Genomic DNA, 23,002 nt, shown 5'->3' on the forward strand with positions numbered 1-23,002 from the left:
TCTGCAACAGTCGCTCCCATCTTGAAAAATCCCATCAAAACCAATGTACTGAGTGGTGCCACTCCGTGAAATACACATTATTCTTCCTGTACCTGAGCTGCAGACATTTTGATAAATCCCGTCTTAGGTTTCTGGGTCCTAAATACATGAGAAATTGAAAAAGAATCGGGCTGTGTCCTTGAAGCGCTGTCTGGATTTACAGTAGATGATGTCTGTATTTATGTCGACCAAGGGGGGGACTATTCCACATGAAGAGCCTGGTGTCTGAGGCAGCAAGAGTGACAGATGACCTGTGTGACAAGGTCCTGTTAAACCTCCATCAACATCCCTCCATTTATGGGTTCCTAAATCACTTTTATTAACAGGCTAATTCACTGATAATGATGTCAGCCCTCAAAGTACAAGCAGTGCGCAGGGTACTGTGTAAGGAATTGATGGAGAGAGGCAGGGAGAATTGTGCCCGCTGAGGTAGAGGGGTGGCCGACTGGGCTGTAGAGGAGGAAGGATTTCATTCCTCAAGTGACTCCAGTTCCTGGTTTTGATCTTAGCAGGGAATGTGGGGCAGTGTGACACCATGCAGCTGTATTGCAGCTGTGTGCCCCATATTAGAACTATTCTTAGCTTTCTGCTATTCTACTGAACCCCCTCTAAGACACTAAGGCACCCCCACAGGGAGAAACTGGTGACAAAGTGACAGTCATTCCAAGAGCTTTTTAAAAAAAAATCAGGTCCTGATTTTTAACTTCTTAATATTATTGCAATTAACATCATAATTGATGTCAAAATATTTGAGCTCTTCATGAAAGCACAATGATGAATAGAATGACCTGTAGTTTATATTTTTTTCCCTTGACAGTTTATTTTTTCAGATTATCTTAATACGCCAAAACCTTAAAATATCATGAAGGTTGCCATATTCCAAGACCAGTATAGGGGGAAGGATGACTTTACAATATTGCATAAAAGTGTGATTCGAAAATTGTCAATTTAATTTGGTAAACAAGGTAAGGTGTTTGAAATGGGGGGGGGACATTATTCTGACTTTTTTAGTACAGTTGAGCAGACAGTTGCAATATCTCTTGAACTGAGGCGTCTGTGTCTTTGATGTCCGGCTGCTTTATCTCACCTCTTAGACAACTCTGACTTTTCGTCTTCACAAAGCCCTTTGATGAAAAGGTGACAGCTGTATTTTGGTTCAAAACCATCATGGTTTTGGAAAGTCAGGATGTGGAAGGGGTTTTGTTGATTTTTATCCAAATAATAAAATAAAATTTATTTTTCAGCCCAGAGGGGAAAGCCTTCCGCTCAAAAGTGGAGCTGATCGCATACTTCCAAAAGGTAGGAGACACCACCACTGACCCCAATGACTTTGACTTCACCGTCACGGGCCGGGGTAGCCCCTCGCGGAGAGAGAAGAAGCCCCCCAAGAAGCCCAAGGTGGTGAAGGCCTCAGGAAGGGGCAGGGGGCGGCCCAAAGGCAGTGGCAAGATGCGCCTGGCCTCAGAAGGAGTGGCGGTGAAGCGGGTTGTGGAGAAAAGCCCCGGCAAGCTGCTGGTTAAGATGCCCTTTATCACCCCGAAAGCCGAGGCCGGGGGTCCCTCAGGGCAGGCAGCAGTTGCAAAAAAGCGCCCTGGTCGCAAGAGAAAGTCGGATCAGAGTTCGCAGACGGTGCCCAAGAAGCGGGGCCGCAAGCCGATGGCAGCCGCAGGGGCCGCAGGGAGCCCAGGGGCCAGTGCTCCCAATCCTGCCGCCGCCATCCAGACCGCCGAGGCCAAGAAGAAGGCCCTGAAGGAGTCTTCCAGCAAGCCGGTGCAGGAGACGGCACTGCCCATCAAGAAACGCAAGACGCGCGAGACCGTGGAAGAGCTGGAGGCCCCTCCTCTGGCTGCAGCCGTCGGGACCGTGACCGCCACCGCGACCGCGACCGCGGCTGGGGCAGCGGCCGGGGCGGGGGCGGGGGCTGAGGTGGGGGGGGCAGTGGTGGAGGAAGTAGAGAAGGGACAGAAGCTGCCAAAGAGCCCAGGGAGGAAGCACAAAGAGGGGGGCACCGGGAGCAGTGGCAGCGGCAGCAGCAGCCCCCCTAAGAGCCACAAGAAGAAGGAGAGGCAGCCGCACAAGCACCATCATCATCACCACCATCACCACCACCACCACCAACACTCTTCCTCGCCCCAGCCACCTCCACCCTCCGCAACCCATGCACACCACCACCAATCCCAGGGCAGAGCCGCGCTTGGGGGGGGACCAGGGCCACAGGACAATGAGCCCCAGGACTTGAGCACCCCTAAGCCGTGTCACGACGAGAAGCAGCAGCAGCAAGCAGCCCCCCGGCGCGAGGTGACCGTCAGGGCTGACAGCTGTCCTGGCAGGGAGACCGTCACCAAGACTCAGGCCGCCGCGGTCACGGCAGAGCCGAAAGGCAAACACCGGGCCGCCGGGGTAACGGTGGGGGGCGGGGCGGTGGAGGGAGGGGAGATGAAGGACATTGTGCCCACATCTGCTGTGCCCAGGCCCAGCCGGGAGGAGACGGTGGAGTCCCGGACGCCCGTGACCGAGAGAGTGAGCTGACTGACTCACCCAGGAAACAGAAAGTGCGAAAGGAGGAGGGAGACAGCGGCAGTGAAGACGACGACTTTTCAAGAAGAAAAAAATATATATTATAATACAAAAGGCAGCTGTTGTGTCTTGTTCTCTCTGTGGGTAGGGCTGTTTAACCAACAACGTTGACATCAAAAGTAAAAGAAAAAGCAGATTGCTTCCTGATAAATTAACAGATGTATTGTTCAATAGATTTTTTTTTTGTTTTATTTTCATTATTTTTAAAAACCCAACAACAGCCCTTCCGGTTTGTTCCTTTTTCGAAGCTTCATGAGAGAGTGAGGAAGGTTGGCAGCATATTTTTTTTTTGCATAGAGTGTAAGGTAGGTCTCAGTTTGGAGATTAGACCCCTGCCAGAAAAACTCTGTTGCGAGTCTCCTGTCAGTAGGTTATCTTGTCATGAAACATGTTCTGCTGACAAATATTTAATTGATGAGCAAATGGTGTCCCCTGTACCATTTTGTGTTCCAAAGCAATACAATCATATTTCCAAAATTTCAGGTTAAGAGATACTGTCCATGATCCTCCAGTGTGTCATATCTGAGTCTTTATCCATTAGATCCAATCAGTTTTATCCCTGACAAACATGTTTTTCCAGCCAATGGTTTTGTAAACCTGAGGTATATATCTCACAAGGCCGACTGAATTGTAGATTGTTCTTTGTTAAAACTGTAAAGTAGTTATTGTTTCCAATTGGAAAACATTTTACCAATGCATGGATATATTTCGTATCCAAGCTACTTACGAGGACCTGTACTTACTGCTGCACACAGAGCTATCCGTTATACTTTATGTGGCCTGAAACCAGTTGGGGGGGGCAAAGAAGAAATTAAACCTGCAAAGGATGAATAGCGAGTTTAGTCTGATAACACAGCAGACACACTGTAGCCCTTGGTGTTCAGATCTGCTGCTATGGCTGGGACATTGAAAGCTGATGTGAAATTGCAGTTGTGGAACCGATATTGTTGTGCAGGCTGTCCATTAACCTTCTGACACTTTTCATCTTCCTTCTGCCCAGCCCTAGAGAGCTTTGAGCATCTTACTCAGCAGGTCTACGGGCTTCTTAACTAGGTAGGAGCTTTTTGCCAAAAATAAAAAAGGAAGTATTTCTGGCTGTGATTGTTTAAAAAAAAAAACTTTTTTTAGCAAGAATTTTAAGCAAGAATCAGAAGGCCGAGATTTCAAATCAGTTTGTGTTCAGCTGTTCAAAATTTTCCCTTGTCTTTTTTTGGAGAAGTGGCAGGGATTTCATAATCCCATAAACTTTTCTTAGTAGAGAAAAGATGTGAAGATTGAAGCCCACCTCACCCCCTTTTCGCCCTGTCCTCTTTGTACTCCGCCCTTTGACTGACTCGTAAAGAATGACTTTAGAAAAGTGCTCTGGTCTCTTAGTTCTGCTCAGACCACTGACAGTAATGACCCATGATGTCGGAGGGCAATGAAAAGCTGAGGTACCCCAGAGCAGCATGTCATTTACACCCTTTAGTGAAAAGAAGGTAAGAACAAGGTGAAAGAGACTTCTTAATGAATTAGAATAGTAATTTGACGAAGTTATCTGGGTGTTGACTTTGAGAAGAAACATGTTACTTGAACAGCTGCAGCAGCACCACAAGTGGAAGCCTAGTGCTGTTTTTTTTTCCAAACCCTCATTCATGCTCTGTAGGGCTGGAAGTCCTGACTCTCATCCCTGCCTGTAGCTTCAAGCCTGCCAAAGATTCAGAGGCTGGAGTGATAGCAGTAGTCTTGTGCTCCCCATTCCTTTGAAGCTTCGAAGAAAAAACAAGGTTTACCACAGTGTGATAAGAACTTCCTACTGATTGGCTAGGGGTTAAGTCAGGGCTTTTTAGAAAAGAAAGTGAAAACTCGATCTTCCATTTAGAGCATACTTCAGCACTGACTGCACACACACAAACCCTGCTTAGGTTTCCAAACAGGTGGGAGAGATTAAGGTTTTTCTCAGAACTTGTTTGTTGTCCCTCCAGGGACAGCATGGTGGTGCCCCTGCACAGTCCAGTTATGAAACAAAGGGTATCGGTCCCTTTATACTTGTATTACTGAATATAGATTTTGGAGACTTTGGTGTCATGTAAGTAAGCACTGTAGTTTACAATTCAGTTTACTTAATAAAGCACTCATGCAGAATTGTTCTTGTGCTATAAATTCAAAACTGAAGTACAGTCTACATATCTGCTTGTGTAGTCGGTTATGTATAAGCTAACTTGTGCAAACAGGCTTCCTGTTTGCAGAGAATGACTCAAGACTCCCAGCTGACTTTTAAGTTAAATTGTTAAAACACCCCAAAACTGACAATAAATGCAGGTTTTTGGGTACTTATTTCACAAAATAACAGGAGCTGATCATATCTGTTAATGCATTATAGTGGGATCAAGAGAACTGGGTAAAAATTTAGATATGAATCAAATAACCTTCGCAGTCTATAAACAGTAATTCCTTTTACATTTTTTAGAATAAGAATACTTATTGAGGTTTTAAAAAGAATATATTTTTATTACATTATTTATTTTAAGTGGTGATAAGATAATACAGTGATATTTTTTAATAGATTTTAACCTCCATGTTATGATGATCATTGTCAAATCAATAAGTATGCTTTTTCCACTCTTATCAAATGTGTGTCTGTCACAGACAAAAGTGATATCTGTGTTATCAGGAATGTGAATCGGATCCTTGTTGGTACCGAAGACGTTAACCAAAAGGCACGATTCTGAGTGGCCAAAGTCCACTCTGGGAAGTTCTTATCTCTGTGGTTTGCGTTTTTTAAATACTTTCAAATATATTTGTGTTTACAAAGGTTTATTTCAATTGTTCTCTTTTTCATGTGAGAAAGCACCTTATCTAAAACAGAAACCATATAAAAATACATATAATTGAAATACTGCTACTAACAATAATAATTAGGCCCTCTCCTGTTTTCGGCACACAGGCTGTTAGTTTATCTACAGTTACACTCCATGGTTTCAGTTAATGCCTGGAGGTTGAGACCTACATAATGTTTTAGTACTCTCTGTTTGCATGCACTAGAAGAAATTGTTTCTATTTTAAATGAAAAGTACCTCTCAGTTGGATTGTAAAGATGGTTATAAAGGCAAGATGGTTTCATTTTTGAGTTGTGATTCCAGTCCGCAACTATGTAGCAAAACGTTAATCAAGCATGCTACAATTTTAATACTGCTTTGTTGATGCCACACTCCATTTCCAGCAAAAGTGTTACCATCATGAAATTTGCACTTGTCTGCATTTATATATAAAAATAATTACACCAACATTATTACGTAAAGGAATTGAGAAGTATGTGTATGCAATAATTATTGAAGTGACCATATGTGCAGTAGTCTCCCAGCCTCCCAGGTTAGTACCGCTAGTTATATCGTGAGTGTTCAAAGAAGCACAGAAATGTTTGTAAACATTTCCCGATTTCATAGTTTTTTTTCCTGATTAGCCCAATTCTCTAATAAGTAACACCGCTAATATCCCTCTTACTCCCCTATGATATGCACTGCGCAGGGGACCGTGAAGAGCAGATTTCAACTTGTACTCCTGCACACAGCACCAACCCTGAAAAGGTTGTACTGGAAATGGATGGCAGTGGCTTGAACTGCAGTACAGCTACAGTTCGGCCAGTAATCCAGCTCTGTGCCTCATGGGGTGGGAACTCGTAGAAGGAGCAACTTGAAGTTCCTAGATGAAGCCCTGGCTGATCTGAGGGCACAGTTTTCCACATATTTGTTTGGAAAACCTAGGTAGTCCTGGGCTGTTTTCCTCCTTGGCTTGCTTCCCTTTAACCTGGACCCCAACATGTGGGACAGGGCTTCTAAGGATATGAGCATCCTTGCTCGACAAAGGGCTATGTAATAACTTCAAGGCACACACAAAAAATACACTTCAACCTATCTGACCTGTAAGTAAAGCATAATCGAGGCACAGCTGTGTTTGAAGTTTGTTTACACGTCTCAAAGGTTTTCGTTTTGTGTGGCCCCTTGACTCCATAGACCACGGGGCTACGCCAATGCACGATTCTGAGCACTCACTCACCCCAGATGCCTGTTCCCCGTCACGCTGGCTGGGAGGAGGTATCTGCCACGGAAAATTGCGCAAGGGAAGCCCAAGGTGGAAAGCAGAACTCAAAAGAAACTTCTAAGTTGTCTGGGGAAGAGCCTTTTGGGGAAAAAAAAAACAGCATCAGCCCTTTTAGGTTGGTGTCCATGCTAAACAGAGAATTTAAGAATAAAAGACATTTAAAAACCAAACCTCCTGGCGGCATGAAGTCTTGCTAACGTAGTTTTGTGGTATCTGTGCTATATGCACTGACTTCAAGCAACTGATGAAACCCCCTCTATGAAAAGTACCGAGACAGCCTGGCTGCAACAGAAGGGATAGTGCCTTGCATTGGAGATGGACTTGGGTGATAGAAGTGGCCTTTGATCAAAAATATAAAAACTTTTAAACTATTTAAAAAAAAAAGGCTAAGACGGGCTAATATGACTTGATTTTCAAGCACATTGCATTGATGCTTACCGTTGATGTTGTATTACTGGAATTAAGAACAGAGATTTTCCGTTGAAAAAATTTTCAAGATTGGGTCTAGTCAATAAAGTACGATATGCACAGCAGTCATTTGCAGAACAACTGCACAGAGACAGATTTTTGTTTTGTTTAAAGGAGTCTTAAAGAGGTTTTATTTGAGTTTAAACGTGATCTAGTGCAGCTGGGGTAACATAGGATTAAAGTAACTCATTGAAAAAATGTAGTCTTGCAGTGCTCCATTCTGCGTGTTCTTTGTTTGTATCGTGGTTTTCTTTGATTGCATGGTGGTTATCTTTTCAGTTGTTATAAGATTGTAAGGGTGGTGCCTAGTTCCTTGTTTCAGGTTTGCTGTAAATGTCTTCAAGGTTCTCTGATTAGTACATTGTGGAACCCCCTCCTATGAATGTGTGTACTTCAGTGCGGTCGCCTTCCAGGACACATCAGAGCTAGTGTTTTCAAAAGAGACGTTTACAGTACAGTATTAAGTGTTAATTGCGGTTATCTTCCAATTTTCCATCTTTTATTTGTACTTCCACATCGATGAGCATTACTTCCAACTGTAAGTGAGCGCCACACTGAGCAAAAGCAGTTTTGATTTGAAAATTATGTCAACGAGACAGCAGAAAACTGAAAAAAGGGCACTGCCTATTTTCGTGTAGGAAATCTGAAATTTCAAATGGTCTCCAAAGCTCTGGTAATTAAGCAGGTTTATAGTGTGTTAAATATTGCTTTCCTCCCAGTCTATAAACACCGCATTGTTTGTGGTTTCTCAGAATTACGGAGCCATGTTGGGAGGTATGTTTTTGTGTCTTCTTCTGTCTGTAGCAAAAATGGTGCCTCTGTCCCTGTGCCAGTGAGATCAGATGCAGTCAGTCTGGGGTTGAGCCAGATTTCCCTTGGGTCAGTGTCTCTGCCAGAGACTCGGCACACTGGCCTATTGTTCCTCTTGGAGAGAGCAAAAGACTGCTTTTCTGTTCACAGGCGTTCAACAGATACTGCCAATGCATTGACAGAAAGCATCTCCAGCTTTCCCATCCTGTGTGTGTGAACGGTGAAGAGTCACTCTCTTACACTACTGCTTCCATTCCTGGCTGCACTGAGTTAACATTGGTTTATACCAGAGAAGCTTAGTGACGACCGTATTTTAAACATGAGGTAAAACCTTCCACTACTTGTGCCAGAAAAACATTGGCCGGTTACACTTCTTGGTGTCACCTGATGGCCGAGAACAGGAACAGGAACTGGAACGTCTTTTTTAGCTGAATTAACCATCAAAGATTTCTTGGAACCATCAAAGAGTTCCTTGCAAAAACAAATTCATACTCCATTTCCTTTAGAGCTGTTTTGTTGGTTTCTTGTTACTTTCCAAGAAGTTTGGCATTGAGAGACATTTTTGCACTGTAAAATGTTACATAAAAATGGTTTTGACACACTTTGAAAAGGACCCAAAAGGATATGACGTCCCTGTTGTGCATACTGTTACAGTGTCTCTGTTAAGTGATGTTCCTTTCGTGTGTAGACATCTCAGGCAGTTGGGATTTGTTAAGCTTAATATTCTCAGCGGTTTGTGCTACAGTAGAGTATATGATTACAAATGTGTAGATCTAGTGTTTTTTTAAATTCTGTATTTCCTTCCTGTACAGTATGGTATGATACGAGCACATAAATTAACAGGAAGAACAAATTCACCTCACTGATTAATCCAAAAAATAAAACCTATTTAAAATGTTAAATCTCTTATACCACAATGATAAATTACCCTTAATTATAAAGTCATTCTGTACGTATTTAAGAAAGGGACTTGCCTTTTAAACAGAGCATGCTAAATCGTTGATAACAACAGTCTGTCATAGGTTCCTGGGACCAAAGGAAGAGAACACTGTGTTCCATCCCACTTTAGTCGAGAGTTTCAATTAGATCCACAGCGACTCAAGTACCATCTGCAAGCATACTGTGTGTAGAATCATTTAGTTACACAAAACTAAGGTTCAGTCCAAAAGGATCTTTTTCATGGGGCAACATCATTGAAGTCACTAAGTGGTAATTAAAATTTACAGTTCCCCCATAAGCCTGCTTTCTAATGTCAGTCTCTTTATAGGAGTGATAGGTCTCAGAAGTGTCTTTATGGTTGTAATTGATCAACTGCTGTTAGGAGCCTAGACAGAATATGCTTAGCATGGTTGAAATGTTGTTGTTTAGTGACTAACTTCAATAAGCAAATGATGGTGAAGGCAAAAGAGACTTTGCGATTTCCCATTATTTCAGCCTAGATCTTTGATTTATTGCTGTAAAATTGAACAGAAACAGTTGTATAGTATTCCTCTTACATTCCTTCTTCAGATCAGCACTTGGTCTTTGTTAGCCCTGTCTTTGCCTTTGCATCTCCACCTTTTCAATATTTGAAATAAATGAATGTTTTGTCTTGGCCAGTTCTGAAAAAAAAATCTGCACTTTATAAAGATATGTTGCCTGTTGGATGCCCACATCTCTTTTTGTCTATTTCACCGACTTCCAACATGTTTATTTTTATTTTTTGTATGACTCATTTTTGTTTTAATTTGTGAAATAAATAAAGAGGTGGGTAGTCCAACTTAATTGCAAAAAAAAATAACAACAATCTCCATCTCAAAGGTCACTTGTTTGTAACCCAGCCAAATCCTTGCCTTCCTGATACTGAAACTCCTGCAGTGTCTGACTGCTTTTATGATAATCTGTCATTTATTCAGTTTGCCCTTAAAAACAAACGAAACTAAGGAAGAGTAAATATGAATGGTTTTAAACTTTACAAGCTAAAAACTCGCCTGCTGTTTCTTCCACTGTAAAATATTTATTTTATAAAGGCAAAGAGGAAAACTAATCTTTTGAGTCCCATCTGAGCTTCAAGAAAGGCTGACAGCCTCTGTAGGAGCAGGGAGCACGCATGTAGCCGTGCTCAAGTGCAGAAACGCTCACGATGTAGCTCCTCAGTCATCCGGCCTTACCTATGTCACGTGTGTGTGTGTGTGTTGTGTGAATAGGAAGGGGGGAGGGGATAGGGACAAAAAAAGATGCTCCTCTTTTGCATAAAAGCCAAGAGTAAAATCTTCAAGGAATCTGACCAGTGAATGGAGACATCTTTTTTTTTTTTACTTTTGTCCAAAACCTTGTGCTCCTGAACTTCTGTAGGTCTGTGTTCTGTTTTGGAAGGGGGAGTGGAAGGGCTTCTGGCTGCAGTGTGCTGTGCACGAACTCTGTTGTGACAGTGGATGGCTAAGGGATGCCTCAGTTGTCAGGAGCTAGTTTTCCTCACATTTGCGTCTTTGAGCGTTTGCTGCAGCTGCCCTCTGTGTGCCACGTCCGGGAGAATCGCCTGCGTTGCTGGGAATATAAAAATTGACGGCTTCTGTCTTTGAGTCTGGCGCTCACTTAGCCCGATGGGCGCAGTCCAGCACTGATGCATCTACAGCATAGATTCATCTTAAGCGGCCTTTGAAGCATCTATAAGAGAAACAGAAGATTAGTTTTCCTCTTGCTGAAGACCGGACTTTGTATTCTTCTCTGGTCTGCGAGATTCCTCCTCCTGACCTGGTTACTTGGCACCATGCTTAAGCAACAAAGGCAGGTTGTAAGGGGAGGTTCAGAGGGTCACAGTAACTGCTTAATGTGGTTTTTTTCTTTTGCAAGATAAAAAAGGATTATTTTACAATGTTTTTTAGTGTGTTTAACTAAACAAGTAGTATGTGATGATTGTGAACTGATGATAGACTTAAAAATGTTCTGGTAAGAGTCTTCTGTACATACATAGCGATTTGAGGTTGATACTTCAGTCCTTATTAACAATGTTTCCCAGTCGGTTTTTTTTTTTTTTTTTTTTGCTTGTTACTCTTGGTTATCTGAAGAGGATTTGATTGGTGGGAACCCCTGTGTGTGGATGTGTAACCTCCCCTCCCTCTGCCCCCCTCAGTGGTCAGTCTGAGCATGAGAAATGAGGACAGAGCCCCTGTAGCTTTCTGTGTGTGTGAAGTCGCAGACAGCTATCCTCTCCACTCCTTTTCCTGGCATTCGGGTGGTGTGTTACGTAATGTACAGTATGAAACTTTGTCCCCGGCCTGACTCCGAGTGCGTGTCACCTGTTCTTGTTTTTTGTCAACTCAATCTGAACCGGAGCTGCAAGGACGGTGTGGAGGCGCAGCCATGCGGGGCTGTCAGAAAGCCTCTCACGCAGCTCCTGTCCTGCTCTTTTGGAGGCTGGGTGAAGTGCGTCTCAGTCACTCTCCGGAGGGGCTTTTGAGATGTTGGTCATTCCCACAGAATCCGGAATTGAGAACTAAAGGCATTTTAACCCCGGTTTAAGTGATGCTGAAAGAAACTTAGCTTGCTGATCCCTCAACCCCCCTCTTTAAAAAAAAAAAAAAACTTGAAAATATTGCTTTTCTGTGTCATAACCAGTTTGAATCTCTATAACAGCGTATGCAAATTAGTAGTTTTTGCTTTTTCTTGCAAGTTGTGGATGTTGTGTCAGGCTACAGCCTGGCCTGTCGCGTCGTGCCGGTCTGCCAGCTGGCTCGCTTAGATGTGGCGTGGCAGTTCACCCAGCCTCCTTGTTCAAAAACGAAAAGCAGCAGCATCCACTGGCTGTAAATACATACATACTCTTCGTTCTTATGTACATTATCTTTAGTTTAGGAAATCCCTTTTTTGCCTTGCAGTTTCGTAGAATATGTGCACCTTTTTCAGAAAAGAAAATGTGTATGAATGTCTTAGTTTTATTTTAACTTTTCAGTGAATGTCATTTATCATGTAGTTTAGTGTTTACAGTGTCTCCATTAAATACACATATATATACACATATATATGTGTATATATATAGTAACACATTGTATACATAGATATTTTTAGATCATGTTACTACAGACTGAAGAAGCAGGGGAGGGAAAGTTATTGGTTTTCATATTGAATTGGTGTACCAAGACTTCCTGAAGAGTTCGTTCTTGCTGCACTTACTTTTGGCTGAAGATTCTGATTGTAAAGCAATTTAAAAAAAAAATAAAAAAATAGTGCATTACTCATACCTCCTTTTATAAACGTCTGGGAAAGACAATTTATTTCTCCATTCAGGGAATGCTGCAGTGCTTCTTTATCACATATTGTACGTAATCTCTAAGGAAGGGAAGGGAAGGGCTTTGCACTATTTCTGTTCTTTTGAAGAATCTACCAAATTTAAAAAATATCACCATAATAAAGTACAAATGTGTCCAACTAAGGAACTGTATTCTATAGTTTAATCCACATAAATCTCATTGCATTAAGTCGTAACATGTTGCCTATGACATTATGGTGATTAATATAGCACCAACCTTGGTAAATACCATGATAATGTTGTCAGCCACAATACTGTGGTATACTGGTGGGTGATACTTCCTTAATAACTACTTTAGTACCAGGGCTATCACAAGGCTCTTTTTCACCTGGGTATCCACCTTTAACGGAATTCTCTCCCAAATCTGATTGGTTTTGTGTTGTTTAAAAAGTGACCCAAAAACACAGTTTGACTTTTGCGCTCTTTCTCTATTTTCTAAACTTTAATGAGACTAGGCAGCTCCATGACGAGCGAATCTATTGCTCTGAGGCCTGTGTTTTTTTTTCACCAGTACCCTTTTAATGCAAATGCTTCGTTACAGCATCACAGACTCAGTCTCTATGTAATACCCAGTGCATCCTCATTCCAGAGGCAGTGATGTAGTCAACCGTTCTGACTGAGGGAGGTATAGACTGTTTTGCTCTTACCAGAAAGCTGTGTGGCATTCGTGAACAAATGGCGAACGTCACTGTTTGGGGTTTTACAGACAAAGCAGTCAAAATAATCCACAGATCAGAATTTGTATTTCAAAATGGCAGTTTTCTTACTGTTCTTTGCTTTGGCCTTCCTCAAGTCTGCAAGAACTGCACAGGTCCATAACGTGGGCAATGTTGTTAGAGGAAGGAAACTGACACGCTCTGAAACAGCAATCCCGAAGGGTTCTGTGCGTGTCGGGTTATAACAGTGTCTTTCCTTTGCTCCTTAGTTTTCAGAAGTCCGACAGCAGTGCAAAGCTTCTGTGGTTTAGATGTTTTGTGCAGATAAAATCAGATCAGCGCATCTGAAAATCACGGAAGATTGTCACAACAGAAGTTTTATTGTTGACTGTAATAAACTGGCATGCAGTTCATTTCAAACATGAATAAAAAACACATATCTATGGTAAGACGCATGGGATGTCTTAGTAGCAGCTTGAGATACCTTGCTGAATTTTTTTTTTAAATAGACTTGAAGTGTGCCACAGATTTGAAAATGTAGACAGACAATGCCAAAAACACACCGTTTTTCTTATTGATGCCAAAGGTGTATGTTCTACATGTATACAAAAGAATATTTCAAACTAGCTATTTTTTTAATTTTCAGTTGCTTACATGTAAGTGTAAAATTATAGAATTCATGTAATAAAAGTGCATTTTATGTGTGCAAAATCCTGTAAATTAAAATCTAAAGGTGTCTTGAATAAATATTTTAAAGGCTTTTGTAGACATATTTCAGGCCCATTCTTAGAAACAGTGCCTTCAGTATGTTTTAACAAGTGTTGATCACTAATGTGTGAATATATAGATGTGAGCCTCTGTCTTTAAGGATCCCCAGTTCATGCAGAGCTCTCAAGACCGCAGTCAGCTCTGATATTTGCAGGAGATCTGTTGTATTACAGACATTTTTTAGACATAGCTGAAAACTGAAAAACACACCGACACAAAAAGGTATAAATGGAAAGTGAAAATAGATAAATAATGTCAGCCAGGACTGCGCCTCCCAGAGGAACACCCCAGAAACCACATGACAGGGGCATTGAACTTCTGTGTTCCAGCAGCCTGGCTCTTAAAGTAGAATCTGAGATGGACGTTTTCCATTAACAAAGTAAAAAAAATCAAATGGTTGATCACCATTAAAAAGTCCTTTAAGAAACAGGTCAGAAGTTTTTTTCAGTTTCCCAGATATTACAAAAATCCATAATTGAGAATATGACCGACATATATTAATCTTCACAGTACAATATTAATTTAAATCATAATGTAAATTTAGCTATACTAATATGGGTGGCATGGTTAGGTGCATGGGGCAGCTTCTGTGCGCAGTGTGCATGTTCTCTGTGTGAGCTTTTACCTAGTGCTTCAGTTTCCTCTCACCTGCTAAAGGCAGACTGGCTGTGTTCGCTGGTGTCTCTGATGTGTGTGTTTGTGCCCTGTGACAAACTGGCTTTATGTCCATGGTGTTTCCTGTGATAGACTGCTGTCCTGTCCAGGGTGTGTGTGTGTGTCCTGTGATGGACTGGTGTCCTGTCCTTGGTGGATATGTGTGTCCTGTGATGAACTAGTGTCCCATCCAAGGTGTGCGTGCTGTGATGGACTGGGGTCCTGTCCAGGGTGGGTGTGTGTCCTGTGATGGACTGCTGTCCTGTCCGGGGTGGGTGTGTGTCCTATCCAGGGTGTAATCCAGCCTTGTGCTCTAAGCCTCCAGGACAGGCTCCAGGTTGGCCCTCACTGGGAATAAATGCCTTTCTATTAATAAATGGATCATCATTATTGATTATCATCAGCTAAAAAAGAATGTAAAATGTGGTATGACTTTATTAAAAGTAACACAACCTCATTTTTTAAAAACCTTAAAGTTGTAACAATCTGTATTCTGGAGCCTCCTACTGTACTATCAGCTTGTCTCAGGATTCTTTTATTTGAGTCTGTTACCATTGGGTTTGGCTTTATTCTTTTTAAAAAAACAATGACGTAGTTACCTTCCAGATTTCAGAATACAGTTTCATGTCACTTTTCTGATCTCCAATGGCACAGTATTCCTGTCTTCCATGCTCGCTGTCTGGCACTGCTGTAGCAGCGTGGTGCCAGCTCTGCTGCCAACAGCATGGACCCAATTGGCCGGCAGTGTGCAAGTGCCTGGCAGTAAATGGCTTTGAGAGTTCCAAGGCTGTAGCAATATGTTGATCCAGACTAACTGATTTCTGTTCCTGCCTCTCTCCTGCTCTCTCTGCCCCTCTCTCTCCGTGTACTGGAGAGTCTCATCTTTCCTTTAATTATTTCAGAAACGGAAATGTGAACTACGTAGGGAGACGGGCGAGAGAGCTGCCTGGAGTGGCTTCCTTCATGCAGGCTGCATATTGTTTTTCTTGAAAGAAGGTTTTCTCTGCAGTTTTACAAAAAGGAATATTCACAGTGAGGAGTTTAAGACATGTACAGTACAGTAGGTTGGGCCCAATACTGTTTTTGTCCTGCGCTGTAGATAATGAACACGGTAGTTTTTCTGATTTTAAAGTTATGGAGGGGCAGTGGTGCAGTAGTTGGCACTGCCGCCTCACAGTTCTGGGGCCCTGGGTTCAATGCCGGAGGTGCTGTCTGTGTGGAGTTTGCATGTTCATGTCAGTTTCCCCCAGGTGTTCCAGTTTTCTCCCACAGTCCAAAGACATGCTGGTAGTGTATCTGGCTGCTGGGAAGATTGGCCCTGGTATGAGTGTCCGTGTGTGCCTTGTGATGGACTGGCGTCCCGTCCAGGGTGTACCCTGCCTTGCGCCCGTTGCTTGCTGGTTTAAGCTCAGGCTCCCCCTCGACCCTGAATTGGAAAAAGTGATTAGAAATGGATGGACATCTTTAGTGTAGTTAGTATAGTGTGGCGCTAGTATGTTCTAGGACTAGTGGTATACTACTGTGTTTGCACTGTAGAAAGAAAACTGTGATTCATTCTGCATGAACATAGTGTGATTAGTGAGGTCACAGTCATAAGCTATTGCATTTACATCCCAAAAGATCCCAGAGCACATGACATACTGGGAAGAGATCCACCACTGAAGTGCTTCCCCCTCCTGACTGCCCCCCAGGTACATTAACGCCTTGGGAAAAGACAATAAAAAATAAAGCCCCCTGCCCCAGGCCCCCCCCCCCCCATCACACACACACACACACCTTTATAAAACAATCAGCTTTAGATTCCTTCCTCGCCTGCGTCTGCGTCCGCTCAGCTGAACAGATTTAATTGCCCAGCTTTGGCTGCGCTGGAGCAGGCCCTGCCTGCCAGGCGGCTGTGGATTGTGAAGCTGCACCCTCGCGACAGCACCTTCATCTGATCCTTCCTCGCGGGAGTGTGGCTGAGCCCGAAACGCTGCCTCCTCTTCACTGTGCACGCAGTGTGAAGCACTGGCTCATCGCTGTAGCTTCTGGGCTGTGCTCCATTCCAGTATGTAGATATTCCTTATTGTTTCAGCCCATGTTGTGGTATGAAGTTACACTGCACTGTTTTTTTTTTTTACAAAGGAATAAGCTTTGCGACCAAAGACCCCCAAGTCTGACAGGTCTGTTTCAGCTTTCCTTGTTCGGCATGTTATTTACATAGCTAAATAAACAGATGAGTGAATTAGCCAAAATAAAGTGCAGCAAGCTATTCTCTATGAACAAAATCAAAGATATAACAGTACTCTTGCCAAGTCTTTGCGATGACAAACTCCATTGCTTTGTAGAAGCCAAGGCATTATTCGCCCTTTAATTTACTGTTCCATGTTTAATGTTTTGTTACCATTACTGTGCTAAATATTCACTGCAAGCAATGAACTTGATGAACTGTGATTATATATATATATTTTTAAAGTGTTTTAGGAAAGATGGAGTAAAACAACATGCAATAAATACTGAGCATATAGTATGTAGAAACATTTGTTCGCTGTTATCTTTGCTATGGGAATCAATATCAGTTCTGTTTCTTAGCTGATCAAGTCGTTTTAATTTCCCTCTGTGTTTGCGAGTTGTTTGTGTTAAAGAGATAAGCAGAAGGATTCTGAAAGATGCTGTTATACTGTACATCTCCAGTTAGCACAATTGAAATAACTTTTTATCTTTTTCTTTTCCTGTTCGTTGAACACGTTTTGAATGCCCAAGCTGGAAGGGCAGGGCTGTGGAGCCCCAGGAGCGAGTTTCTGTCCCGCGCCGCCGTGCGGCGTGTGGGACTGGGCTTGGAGAAACCGGGGAAGGCTGGGAAAGGTGGGGGCCGCCTGTGGCATGCCCTGACACACCGTGCGGAAGCTGACGGATTGAAAACCGCTCGCGCCGCGCCCAGAACTTTTAAAAACTGGCAGGATGTGAAACCTGAAAGGAAATTTTGTAGGGGTGGAACCGAAGAGTCTGCGGTGACGGGGTGGGATGTGTATCACAGTGGGCCCTGTGGTCATTGTGGGTGAACTGCCTGGTCTGGAGCCCAGGGATTAGGTGGGCCGTTTGTCCAAAGGGGCAGATCAGGCCCTTCAGATTTCAGAACCCTTCTGCTCTGGCTTTAGTTGCCTGTTGCGTTGCGCGCTATCGGGAGATCACAGATGGAAATGTGCTTGTTTGTTGAAGCTGGAAAGCCCAGGTTACCCGTGGCTGCCGGGCGCCTGGGTCCGCGGCGGTTTCGCCACGTTGCTGTGTGTGAAAGCAGCCGAAGGACAAAGCCTCTCGGGTGCCTGGCCTGGCGGCCTGTTGTGAAAACCTGTGTGGTGAACACAAAATCCTGCTAGCCCTTCCTCCTGAGGAGAAGAAATAGGACTTCCGGGTTTTGCGGGTATCTGGATCGACGCGTTCTGCTTAGGAACCCAGGGTAACCGAGCAGTCAGTTGAGGATGCTGTGAAGGACTGTGTTGTGTTTTACGCTTCATGACCCAGTATCATCATGACAGGAACATACTGTACAACATGGCCAGCCTGCAAGAGCACGCTAACAGCCTGGGCTTCATCTGCGACAGACTGAGCGACAGTACAGTTCCCTCTTGTCTTAAAACAATTTCTAGGACCCAGTCAAACCCTTTTCTAATGTGACTGACCTGATGAACAAACAGGTAGAATATATAGTGTATATATACAATACCTGTATATATATATGCGTGTGTGTGTATGCTTTAATCCATTTAGTGCAAGAGCTCAGTTCTGATGTCGTCACCCAAGAGCTGATTGAAATCATTATACTGTCGTTAGAAGCAGAATAGCTGGAAAAAAAAACCTGACCTAAATTTAGTCCGCTCCGAGAATTTGCCGGTCCCGTGAGGCAGTGCTTGTTGCCACATTGATTCTTTGCTTTACAAAAAAGAAAAGGTGGATTGTCCTGTCAATGCGTAGCCTTGACTCCTGGTCCTGCTCGCTTCGGAGAGCGCTGGGGTCACCGCCGGCCTGCCGGTGAGGCTGAGCTTCGGGATCGGGCAGCGGTGCTGATCGCCATGCTCCCGGGAATGTGAGTGGGAGGCTGCCGGCACCAGTCTGGTGAGAGATGATGGAGGGGGGCAGGCAGGACTGGGGGGTTCCAGCCACGTGTCCTCTCTCCCTCTCAGTGTGTCTCTCTGCACTTGTCCAGCTCAGGGGAGGGGACAGGGCTGCTGCACACTGTAGAGGATGAAACCTGTTGCCTCCTCAGTCCTTCCAGCTCTATTCCCCTTTCCCGGCGCTCCGGGGCGCTCAGGGAGGAGCAGGTAGATCAGCGCTCTGACGGGGAATCTCGGAATTGTGAGGCGTATGGCGAAAAGCGGTCAAAGTGCGAGGGGGAGCTGGGATGCTACTTCATCTCGGAAACAAATCTTTTCTTTTTTCCCTCCTTCAGGGAGCTTTTCTGCAGCGCTCTTCGAATGCCATGAGGTTTTCTTGCTCTTGCCTCCTGCTAGCCTTGGCTTGGAGAGCTCTTGGCACTCTTCAGCTGTGAGCTGTTAAAGACACGAGTGCTGGGGCAGATCAGCAGCAGTGTGGTCGCCTTGGGTGGCAAAGCAGTGAACCTGTATTTCAAAAACCCATTACTGCCACGCACATGCATCCATTCCATAAGGCAGTAGGAAAGGTCTTCACCAAAAAAAGAGAATCATCCCTTTGAGAAGCAAGTGTCCTAAAGAGACTTTCCAACCGCCCAACATGACACACGCTCAGTCCGAGGCGGCAGACCAGCATGGAAGCCTGGAGGAAGTGAGGTCACCACATCAAGGCGCGAGGCTCCGCCCATTGCCAGCACTTCCTGTTCTGAGATGCTGCTGGCCTTCCTGGCTGTGAGCGACGGCCTTTATCTCATTACCAGAGACCGCGCAGATGCAAATCTCACTTCCCTTTTTTTCTGTAGCAGTGAGTAAAATCTGCTGACAGGCCTGAGCTTAAAGGCAGGGAAGACGCCAACTACAAGGGGATCCCACCTCTCTGGGTTATTATTTCGGCTGTTTTTTGTAAGCCTGTCAGAGGTTTCCCTGTAGAAAAAAAAAGGGATTACGTTGCCTCTTGCTCTTCTCTGGGTAAACCGAGATCAGAGAGTCCGCTTTTCTTTCAAAGTCGTACTGAGATCAGTGCCATGAATAAATTGCTGGGAATTTCAATACATTTTCTAGGCATGAGTCGGTGCCTGAGATTTAATGACAGGCTTCAGCAAGCAACATCAAACCCCCAGAGTTAAATTGCCCCTTGGGTTCCTTGTCAAGTATTCCCTGACGTTTTAGGCTTTTACAGGTGAGGAGAAGACAGTGTTACGGTAAATAGGATCAAAAGATATCCACAAGTGTTACATACTGTATTCAAGAGTTCTCTGGAACCAGCTCCACAGCCAATTAAATTAGCTGCCGCTGGTCAGTCTCGCCAGCTCATGGGAATTTCAATCGGAAAAGCCAGTTAGCAGCTACAGAAACAGTGGTATACCAGCGCCATCAGACAAAGAGCAGATTCAAAAGCTGTTTTTTTCCTCTCGTTCTGTTTTACCAAGGGGGGCCTGTGGCAGGGGGTACAGAACACCTTTACACTCAGAGTGCCGGGGGTGGGGTGCGTGCCCCTGCAGGCAGAGTTCGATTCCTGGAGTGAATCCTTTCCAGAGCGTGTCCCAGAACCGGCCCGCCCAAGCCACCACGTGGTCCCGGCGCCACAGCTCCCGGACCCCAGCGGCGCTGGCGTTTCTGCTCCCAGCGCTCCCTGCTTCCTCAGGGGAAGCCTTTCAGTCTCTCCTCCCAGCACTTCCACTGCAAACCTGCCTCCCCCTGGAGCACACGTTGGGTTGTTAAGTGCAAATGTGCATGTGGGTGGGCACCCGGACTCTTCGTGTTTGTTGGTTTTTTTTAAAATATCCTCAACTTTGTTTTGTTTCTTTCTTCCTTCCTTTTTTTGAGGTTCTCCTATCTTAACCACGTGTTTATGCTTTGCAATGTAATTATTAGCGGTAATTGTTTTTAACATCAGACCTTGTCAAAGCCAGTGTTTTCAACTTCCTGTGTGTGTGAGAGCACGTGGGGTCAGGGGTGACTGACTGAGAGCTGGCCTTTTCCTGCCCGCCCACTGCTGATACATGACTTGTCCACTAAGTGCTTTGGAGGTATAAAAATCTGAGGTGTAGGTTAGACTTCTTGTTCAGTGGTAGGTTCTTTAATGATGTTTTTCTGTGAAGTTGGTGAACTTTATCTTCCTGGTTAATTAAAAAAGCATATATATATATATTCAATTAACCTGTATATGAAATATGATGTTCCTTTTTTAAAAAGAAATGTGTTTTTTTCAATGCACCGAATAGTTAAACCAGTTTAATTTTTTATACCGTATATATATATACGCACACATATATATGTAATATTTTTTTTTACATAATGATATATAATCTCATTCTATATATATTCAATAGCGGTGGAAACTCTTGCTTTTTGCCTTTATATCTGTTTATAACTTCGTTGCAACAGTAGCACCTAGTGGTCCGTAGCCTATCTGTGGGGTTTTTCAACAAGCCTGATAGATTTTGCTTGACTTTTGACTCTTCAACCTGTACAATAGATCCATCATGAACAGACTTAAACTGGTTTCAGTGCTCTCTGCATCTGGTGATAAATATCCCTGGACCCATGACAAGGTGGTGTAATCTGGCATATTTCTTTCTCTACTCTGAAATGGTCCTTCTACCAAACACCTAATGAAGACAGCTTTGGGCTGTTTTTATTTTAATTGCACTGGACAAGTCGTGTTCTCTTTCTACAGCATCCCCCTGCTTTGGTGTTCATGAGCAAAACCGCAGTGCTACTGTAATAAAAAACGTGATACAAATACTACCTGCATTTTAGCCAAAGCTGACCTTTACGAAGCGAGCAAAGAGCTGCCCGAGGTTACACCGATGGCTCCGTGGCAGGGCTTGTGTCTGAAGTACAGAATCAAAACTGAAACGAGTAGAAACTTCCCCCTGAAGCTCCAGAACCAGGAGTTTATAGGTCCCACTCAACCACCGCGGGCCAAATCTGCTGTTCTCATTGCATCGGACTCGTCTTAGCACACGACTGTGGAAAACGTTTTTTTTTCGGTTTCCTCTAAAGTAAGGAGGTCTTTGTTCTGTTTCTTGTGAATAAAATAAAGCCTAAATACCTATATCTTTATCACTTTATCTGTATCTTTTTGTCCCCGCATGCACTCGTGGGCAGAGGTTTATAGGTCGTCTTCAGAACAAGAAACCTGCGGTTTTCTGTCCCATTTCTGTTTAAAACGCTGTCTCTTCGCGTCTCTAGATTTGTCACTTCATTACAGTGGCATAATTAATAATTTTGTGTGAGCTGGTGAATTGGTGGTCATTTAATTAGTTTCAACTCCTGATTTGCAATGAGGTATGGTGCCTGCACTCTCTTATAAATATCCACAGTATTGTGTTACAGGCAGCACTCGGGCCATATTTGCGCACAGACTCTTAAATGAAGCTTTTTTTCAGAATGCTTCCCGATTGTTCTTTCTCAGCATTATAGAAGGCAGCTCTCAGTACTTTTCAGCCATCGATTTTCCAATGACGTTGTGACCTCGTCTAGTGTGTGAGCATAATCACACGAATTGGGAAAGTTTTCAAATTATCCCCCTAAATTACACACGAAGAACAAGTCTTTCTCGCTTCTGTGTGTTTCACTTTCTAATCTCCTTGTCATGGGTCTGTACTCTTGTCTTCTTCCTCCTTCGGCTAACTTGATTATCACGTATTAATAAAAAATGTTCTTTGCTTACAAACCAACGGTAGTGATTTCTCTTAAGACCAAATATCCGAGGACTGTTATTCAGCGAATGCCGAGTTCTGTTCAATCTTTCCTCTCTCTCCCTCCCTCTCATTATCCTTGAACTTCTGATCTGCGCTGTGTCTCTCAATGAGCTGTTTAGTGGAATAAAGGAAGGTTTTATTTTCTTTGCTTTCTTCTCTCTCTCTCTTTTTTCTTATCACAACACAAACAAAACCACGGCGCACACAAACAATGAGTCAGCCTGCTCCGCAGTGTCATCGGGGCGGCATAATTACAGAACTGGGATTTTATCACAGCGATTGAAGCTGCGTGATGATTAAAAAAAAACATCCCACAGCTTTTTACAACTGAATCGTGAAGAAACCTGAAATTACACTTTGACATCTTAAGAGGATTTCCGAAATGCAACACCTCATTCTTTTTATAACAAGTTTCGGTTTCACCAGTTAAAATGTTTCATATTTTTGTTAAACGGGTGCTGATGTCACTCTTTTAACAGAGGAGTAAATATTCCTAACTTTAAACGGCTTTACCCGGGTTGGGGGGCGTGACGTCAGATGGAAGATATTTCACTCACTACGGCCCCTCAGAATTCCAGGACGTAACCTGTCTTCGTACAAGTGTCGGTGTGCTTATTTCTCGGCGCTGTACCCTGGTGCTGTTCGGTCATACGGTGCCTTCGGGGTCGACCCTGTATCTGTGCGGTACACCTGTGAGCCGATGGTGTCAGGTAAGAGGGGGCACAAGCTTTCAGGAGTGAAGACACACACACACAAGTCCCGCGGCATTACAGCCGTCCCCACGCTACCAACCGGGCAGCACAACGCCAAGCACGAAAGGGAGCG

At 43.8% G+C, this 23,002-nt stretch overlaps 1 protein-coding gene across 3 annotated transcripts in view; it reads left to right on the forward strand.

Moving 5' to 3' along the window:
* mecp2 (methyl CpG binding protein 2) overlaps window positions 1–22,325 on the forward strand; it is a 40,405-nt gene extending 18,080 nt beyond the window's left edge. For all 3 annotated transcript variants that reach the window (XM_088623875.1, XM_088623878.1, XM_088623876.1), the window contains exon 3: window positions 1,284–22,325. In XM_088623875.1, the coding sequence (XP_088480001.1) occupies window positions 1,284–2,568 (1,285 nt within the window). In that variant the 3' untranslated portion in view covers window positions 2,569–22,325. The remainder of the gene's footprint in view (window positions 1–1,283) is intronic.
* The last annotated feature ends 677 nt before the right edge of the window (window positions 22,326–23,002 follow it).

This window comes from Lepisosteus platostomus, chromosome 3 (assembly GCF_059453375.1).
Source record: "Lepisosteus platostomus isolate fLepPlt1 chromosome 3, fLepPlt1.hap1, whole genome shotgun sequence".
NCBI lineage: Eukaryota > Metazoa > Chordata > Actinopteri > Semionotiformes > Lepisosteidae > Lepisosteus > Lepisosteus platostomus.